This window comes from Wyeomyia smithii, chromosome 3 (genome assembly GCF_029784165.1).
Source record: "Wyeomyia smithii strain HCP4-BCI-WySm-NY-G18 chromosome 3, ASM2978416v1, whole genome shotgun sequence".
Lineage (NCBI taxonomy): Eukaryota > Metazoa > Arthropoda > Insecta > Diptera > Culicidae > Wyeomyia > Wyeomyia smithii.
In genome coordinates this window covers 272,429,915-272,437,980 of record NC_073696.1, presented here as the reverse complement: position 1 = coordinate 272,437,980, position 8,066 = coordinate 272,429,915, and the positions used below count along the sequence as shown (strand labels likewise).

At 40.3% G+C, this 8,066-nt stretch overlaps 1 protein-coding gene and 1 long non-coding RNA gene across 2 annotated transcripts; one reads left to right on the top strand and one right to left on the bottom strand.

Moving 5' to 3' along the window:
• The first annotated feature begins 245 nt into the window (after nt 1–245).
• On the top strand, nt 246–1,065 carry LOC129732384 (uncharacterized). The gene is made up of 2 exons (XR_008729248.1): nt 246–581; nt 648–1,065. It is a non-coding gene; the product is annotated as an uncharacterized LOC129732384 (long non-coding RNA).
• On the bottom strand, nt 641–2,930 carry LOC129732382 (sorbitol dehydrogenase-like). The gene is made up of 5 exons (XM_055693224.1): nt 2,867–2,930; nt 2,317–2,809; nt 2,220–2,253; nt 1,350–2,160; nt 641–1,286 (listed from the first exon to the last, which is right to left on the bottom strand). Exons 2-5 carry the CDS (start codon nt 2,365–2,367, stop codon nt 1,109–1,111), a joined length of 1,074 nt encoding a protein of 357 aa, XP_055549199.1. The 5' UTR covers nt 2,368–2,809; nt 2,867–2,930; the 3' UTR covers nt 641–1,108.
• Nucleotides 2,931–8,066: the final 5,136 nt, after the last annotated feature.

Sequence of the window (8,066 nt, the reverse complement as noted above, 5' to 3'; positions counted from 1 at the left end):
TTAAAGTCAACTTAAAAAAAAAAAAACCTTTGCACTTTGATTTTATCATGCTTCCTTAGTTCAGGAAAAAGCTCATAAGAAGCTGTACTAGAGATGATTCGAATTCTCAACGCTAACAAATTGGAAAACGCAAACGCATACGTAAAAACCCACGATGAAAAAAGAACCACAGGGCTTTATAGTCATTGCTACTTTGCCCTTCTATCGGAGCTGTCAGCTGACAGTCCACACAGAGATGAAGAAGAAAAGGAAGAAGAAGAACGACGACTGTTTGCAATAAACACCAACAATATCTGAGAAAAAAAACAGTGTATACTCACTCAATATTTTAGGTTAGTCTGAATATTACAAATTTCTCCATAATGATAATTAACCACAACACCTACTTCTTCCACATCTGAACCAAAACACGAACAAAACTGATAGTGAAGCTTTCGTTATTTTGACAGTTCTATTTTTCGGAATCTCGGTAAGAGTTTTTTTGGTTCGACAAGATCTCGGTTAAATGATGCCAGAGTTCCGAGATTCGGTATTTCAGTTAACTGAACTCGGAAATTTGCGGTTTTATGGATTTTTTTCTGGTAAACAAATTTACGGTCTCTTTACGGTATTTTTTACGGAATAACGGTAAACGAAAATGTTTTCAGGTAGCTTGGTATTTCATTTTATCGAGGAAACATTATGCAGTAAAGTGTTTAGGGGCTCCAAAGTTCACAGGAATCGTTAAAAAGCTATAATCTTTTTCAGGGCAACTATTTCAAGCTTTAGAGCAACCTTTTGTTTCGCTTTTGCCGATCAGTGTTATCCACTATACTTAAAAACCATCAAGAGCAGCTGATTCGGAAATTTTTAAAAATATGAGTACTTCTTTCAATTTTTTATTTGCATGCAAAAACAATAAAAACACATCAACTTCATTCAAACAATGCTATTTAAATAGCGAGTATCAATCTGCATCAAAACACCGATTTGTGAAATTAGATTCATACTTGGGCGGAATTGAATTCAAGGCCCAAATCATTGTGCGGAATAGAGGATTAAACATTGACAACTGCTCATACCAGAGTGCCGCATTATTTAATAGATTATTTGACTCCAGGCCCTAGATCTATTTTGCATTGTTCTTATCTTTGGGTTGAACATGAATCATCACCTTAATGGCCCCTCCGAGACCATGTCGAGATGTGTTGAAAGCATCCAGTGTCTCCTCAATATTAAAGTGATGGGTAATCAGTCGTTTTACGTTGATTTTTCCGCTCGCCACTAGGCTTAGCGCCGCAGGATAGCTGAATAATAATATAAAATTAGTTACTTAACGTATACTTCACCTGTCTTTAGATATTTCATACTCATTGCAGTAACGAAACACGCCTCGGATGTCGACCTCTCGTGCCAGTGCATTCACCAGTGGTAGCTTGACCTCCGGTGGGCCCATTCCGACCATAACAGCACACCCACCCGATCGGGTTGCCAAGATAGACAACCTCGAGGTAGCCTCCGCTCCACTGCAGTCGATAGTTTTGTCCGGTGCCCCACCGAATAGCGCGTGGATCTGCTTAACGACTTCCTTTTCATCGGCTCCTTTATCAATCACAAGTGTCGCATCAGCTCCTAGTTCCTTAGCGACATCCAGCCGATTCTGTACCAGATCCGTAATTACAATTTTTCCGGCACCCATTGATTTCGCCGTGATTAGAGTTACCAACCCAATCGGCCCCGCGCCGAGAATTAACACTTCTGAGCCCAGTCCGACCTGAGCTCTTCGACACGCATGAACCCCAACAGACAGTGGCTCTAATAAGGCACCCTCCTCCATGGTCACATGTGGCGGCAGCTTGTAGCAAAAATCAGCAGGGTGTACGAAATATCTGGTCAAATTGCCATCATAAGGGGGCGTGGCACAGAAAATCATCTCGTCGCACAGATTATAGCGACCTGCCTTACAATAATCACACACTCGACAACCGTAGCCGGGTTCGATAGCTACTCGATCGCCGACCTGCAAGTGTTTCACTCTGGCACCAACTTTTGACACGATCCCTGATGCCTCGTGCCCTATGACCATTGGCTTGCGCAAAATAAAATCTCCAATGCGCCCGTGAGCCAGATAATGCACATCCGATCCGCAGATGCCGACGCTGTCCATTTCCAGCAGGACCTCTGAAAATTTTTAAAGTCTAATCAACAAAATAATAACGTTGAAATGTATTGAAATCTACCGTCATCCTTCGGAGTTGGGATCGGACGCTGCTCCTGTTAATTTCAATAAATTATACTTTAGAACACTGTTTAATAGAGAAAACACGCTTAACTCACCAAACGCAGATCTTCCACTCCGTACAAAATAGCGGTAAGATTGTCCTTCATGTTCTTTACGCTTCTTTACGCTGCTTCACAATTCGCCGAAAAAACACAACTGATCACTAGTGGAGGTAAAACACGAATGATTGCATATTGTATAACAAACGGGTTCCACACTTCAGCATTTGTGTTTTAATTGTACCCGAGCCTCTTATCACGGGTCGAAAGCTCACAAACGTAACAAAACAGAATATTTATAATTTTACGGCCTGATGAGAGCGAACAGATTGTACTATATTGACATTGGAAGAGAGTACCCGGTGCATTGTTGATGTTGAAATATTGTCCAATCTGCTAAAAAGCCATTCAAACTCTGACTCTTTGCTATGCAATTAAAACTGATATTGCCCTGTGAAGATATTGTCTAATCAACTTGAAAGCCACTCAAAGTGTGACTCTTTGCTAAGTAGTTAAAAATGATAATTATCCTGCACATTAGTTAGTTATTCTACGAAACATTTCTAAATTAACATCAATTACGTCAATTAAATTTATGCAAACTCACTGAAAACATGCTTACCACGAGCTGCGGTACGAAATTAACTATAGCAATGGGCGATATTGTATCGGTATCGGAAATATCGATACTTTTGAGACGATATTTCGATTTTTGGATCGATACACAAGCGTCCGATACTCGACCGTATCGATACTGAAAACCGCGACATTTGTATCGATATTCTTTTATGCATACGGACCAGCTAGCTGACATGTTACAAGGGCTAATATCTCAATGTGTACACGAGATCACCGCCACTTTTGATACGCTATGTTATGCTGTCTGTCAGCGTCAGTGGAGCCCACACATCGTAGAACCGCTGCGATGTTGGCTGCGATAAAGCAAAGCAAATCGGATGGAGATGCCAGCTAGTTGATACGAACTGGAACCACTGAAAAGCTGCCACTGTCAGCATAAGTATCGCACAAGTCTATTGGCACTAGCAAAACTTAAGCCTGTATTACACTCTTTGACCAAGCGTCAAATATTTGGCACTTTTTGACAGATAAAAATTTGGTCGAAGATAATTATTTGTCACTCTCCAATTTTAACATGAGGCAAACACGGGCAAACAACAACCATGATGTCAAATAAATTTGACCATTATGTCAGAACGTCGAAAATTTGACCATTAGACAAAGAGTGTACTACAGGCTTTAGATGGAGAAATAGATAGAGAGAATTTTGTGAGCCAAACGAACTGTCAAAATCTGAGCCAAACGCAGCATAGGGCCAAATTCGAAATTTGTTTTACTTAAGCCACACATTTAAAGCCAAAAAGGAGTGCTCAATAATAACGTGTTCTCAAATACTTTCAAAAATAGGCATAGCTCTACGTTGCATTATTAAGGCACAAAACTTATATTGTTTCTCTGACAATTGATTAAAATATTGTTTGTTCACATTTATACTCAGCTTCATTTGTTTTTATTTCAATCAATTCTACTTTCTGCGTTAAAATGCATCCACAAACCCCTCAAACGAAATTCAACGTTATCAGAAATGATGTTTGGTTTCGATTTAGTTGGGCTATAACCCAACGAGCGGGAGCCCAACTAAAACGTAGCCCAACTAAACATAGTCCAACGAGCGAAATTTGACTGTATTTTAAAAACAAATATAAGTTTTCTGGTTATACTGTTCAGATCGAATATTTGCAAGCGGAAACTAACTCATGCTTTCCGTCGACACAAGTTAGAGTACAAGTGAAAAAAAAAATTGCAAAATTTCTTAGTTAAAAAAATTCAGCGGTAGACTTCACTATCTTATTTTCGCTGACATATCTAACTTTTTTATGTCATCAACTTCCTCATCAATTAATATGGAAGTGTGTCAATAATTTATACAAATAAGACGGAGGCTTCACAGCCCATTGGGCCAGTGAATACAAATCTTGAAGATATAAGTTGTTTAATTCATTTGTTTGCCAAAGCTCAGAATTTCTGCATTACCTGTATGTATTTGTTTGTGAAGTCATTTGATTCATGCTGCTCTAGAGAATGCGGATAGATACCAGAAAAACAACAAAAAGTCGCTTTACGAACTAATTTCATTTTTTGTGATATTGACTTACATTTTAAGTTTAGTAAAGCGGGCAATGTATGTAGTTTCGCGGGAATGCGAAGATGAACGGGAATAGAAGGTGTGACTAGAATTAGAAAAAAATTCCCTCGTCCAGACGGGACACGAACCCGCAATCTCCGTTGTCTCCGGCAAGGTGTTTTGGCCAATTAAACTACTGGGTAAGGGTAACTCTTCCTAAGACCAATGCAATGTCGAATCACCCTCTACTATTGTTTTCCCGCATCTCAGCACGCCGCGATGAAACTGCACACACTGCCCTGTGGAAGTTTATTTCTGTCAACTGAGAGAGTGGTCTCTTTACGCACACTATGTATAATGACTTATGTCCCGTCTGGACGAGGGAAAATTTTTTCTAATTCTAGTCACACCTTCTATTCCCGTTCATCTTCGCATTCCCGCGAAACTACATACATTGCCCGCTTTACTAAACTTAAAAACAAAAAGTCGGCACATCAAATTTTCATTGCTGGAAACCACCAAAATTTTGCTGATTTTTGGTGTGCTGTGCTTCCAGCAATCTGTTCAGCAAAATGAAATTTGCTAATTATTCAGTAATGCTCAATTGCATAAAAGTGACAGGTCGTTTGCTGCATGTTCGGTAAAACAAAATACAACTTGCTGGTTGTCAGCTATGACAATTTGCTGTTCATTCAGCAAAGCATAAATCAATTTGCTGGTTAACCAGTTAATTCAAGGGAACCATGTTTCCGTCAGGCACCAGATTCCATCCGCTCATCGGATCATAGGCAAATTACTGTTGAACTAGAGATGTATGATTATATTTCAACTTTTAAGTTCATGTAGCCCAACAAGGACTTAGCTATGGTCCCATATTCGCTATCAGGAGCTTAGCGATGATCCCGTACCAGCTGCACAGCGATTTGGCGCGTTTTACTAATGACAGCTTGACGTAAATTTTTTGACATATCAATTCTTTTGCTGGATTCCAGCAACCATTCATTTACTGTTTTCTGTTCAGCAAATAGTTTTGCTGTATTTTCGCGAATCACTGAATCCGCGAACCACTCAATTTTAATTTTCAATTTCCCGGTTTTTTCCCGGTTTTCCCGATGATATTTAGTGAAATTTCCCGGTGTTTTATTGTTAAAACATATGAGAAAAAAATCAATTTTCACATGCTTATTTGTGCCTTGCAAAAATAGTGTTACAAAACTATGAAAAACATTCCTCCTTCATCGTGTTTAGCTGTTTGTCGACTTTAGCAAGTACCTTCATGGTGATCTGCTGCACAATTTTCGCCCTCTTTATCTCCAAATCGTTGACAATCTTTGCCTTCTCGCGCTTTTTTGCTTCCTTCTGCATCTTTCTCTGTCAACCTTCTCTCGAGCTTGCAGTGCTTCTGTATCAGGATGCCAATGAAATGCGTGGGATAAATTCAAGAGTTGGGGCATAGAGTTTTTGTCTTCTAGAAAAATGTCCTCAGGCAAAACTTCAAGCGGACTTTGGGAAGAAGAGCCTCAGAGTGACCAATGAAAAAAATGCACATAAAACTGTCTAGATGCATTTTGCAAAATGCATGAAACGTTGAGATCTGTTATTTCAAAACAATTTTTTTTTTCGAAAAACTTCGATCCTGGGACTTTAAAATTTTCGAGTTGGGGTCAATGTAATGTATAAGAAATTTTGTCATGGTCCGTAAAATAAATTCAACTGACACTCTGAATAAACAATTTAAAAAAAAAATAATTTAGCTACTGTTTGTTTTTGATATAGAAAAAATCTGAGAAATCTTTAACGAATAGCACTTCAAGGTGGCGTTTTTCCCCAACAAAATCAAGTAGTCAAAAGGTCCAACACAGAATGAAAAAATTGTTTTTGCTGCTTTTTGCTGCTTGTGGTTAAAATCATACCAAAAATCGGGAAGTACAAATCGGGTAGCTCCGTTCCGGTCCGGTTCGAAATAAAATCGAGACTCGAAGTTTCCGGTCCTATTTGACTTTTGACCGGATTCTCCCCGATGCGATGTCGAACACTATTCACAAGAAGTTTCAATACGCCTCCCGCGACGCTGATAACTTTTTGACTTCTTTAAAATCTGACAATATATGCTACGGAACAGTAAATTAATCCACCTGATCAAGCCTGATTTTATTTGTCGCAGATCTTGCTGCGAAGCCGCTGTCGACTTTAACTGAAACCAAACCAAACAGAATCATGCCAGTTAGGTAAACATAAAAAAAACAGGGTCTCATGTTGACATTTCCTCAGAAATTGTTGTACAAATAAAGCGGCAGACATGAAGGAGGATGATTTTCCCGGCGTGAAGCCTAATTTCCCGGTTTTCCCGTATTTTTTTCCCGGTGATTTAAAATTCCCGGCTTTTTCCCGCTTTTCCGGTAAAGTGGCCACCCTGAGTAAATGTATTTATCAAAAATTCAAAAAATGATCTCAGCTATAGTATCGATACTTTTGGTATCGATACTTTTTGACCGATATTTTGAGTATCTCGATACTCTTGGTTCTTCGGGTATCGATACTGAAGTATCGATACTCTCCGTCGTATCGCCCAATGCTAATTAACTAGATTCAATAAAAACATTGACACGGAGCAAGTAAAATTAGGCAAAACAAGCAAATATAAAAACTACTTTCAGACATTGGCGCAACTACGGGGGGGCTAGGGGGGTCTTCAGTGTTTAGCCCCCCCCTAGAATTTCCCAGAGAATGATTGTATTCAATATATATACATTCCATACTAATTATCAGAGCATCAAAATCAACACAAATTGAGATGTCGTCATTCATTGGCTAAGAACTAGTTCTGCACCCAGGATCGATTATCAACCCTTGCTCTCTTACTCACCTTACCAGTCAGACGAGAGCTTTAGTAACTCATGCTGTATCAAGAAGTCGCCAGTTTACTCGGTTTTGGGCTGTGTTTCACCAGTTCCCCAGACGTCTCATCACTCGCAAGTCTCTTTCAATCTGGTCGAGCAATCATGCACGCTGCGCCCCTTAGTTTCTTGTGCCGGTAGGGTTGCTAAAGAGAAGTGATTTCACTTGGTTGTCGTCCGGCATTCTTACGATGTGACCGGCCCACCGCAACCTGTTGTCTTTCGCCAGGTGTGCAATGGGGTTCTCTCCAAGCAGCGCTTGTAGCTCATGGTTCATGCGCTGTAGCCATTATCCGTCGTCCGCTTGTGCTCCACCGTAGATAGTCACCTTCTGTTCGCCGATAGGCACCTTCTGTTCGAAAATATCAAAAGGACTTCCGTAGAGGACTACCGGTTATCAGGGTTTTGTAGTTTTTTGTATCGAAGTGGTCATGTCCGATCATCACCGTGATTGGTGCGTACGTTTGTAATGTCTGAGGAGAACGGGCCGTCGTTGAGAACGTGGTCAATTTGTTTTGATGTACGTTGGTCGAGGTAAGAAGGGACTTTGGACTGCTAATCCGCGGGCAGCTGCGAAGTTGGTGCATAGCAGGCTGTGCGGGCCGATAACCGGCTTATATAAGTCTATCCTTCCGTTCATGTCCCCAACGATGATCTTGATATCTCTACGCGAGCAGCTATCGTAGAGTTTCTCCAGCTGTGCGTAGAACGCTTCTTTCCCTGCATCAGGTCTTCCTTCGTGAGGGCAGTGCACATTGGGAATAGTG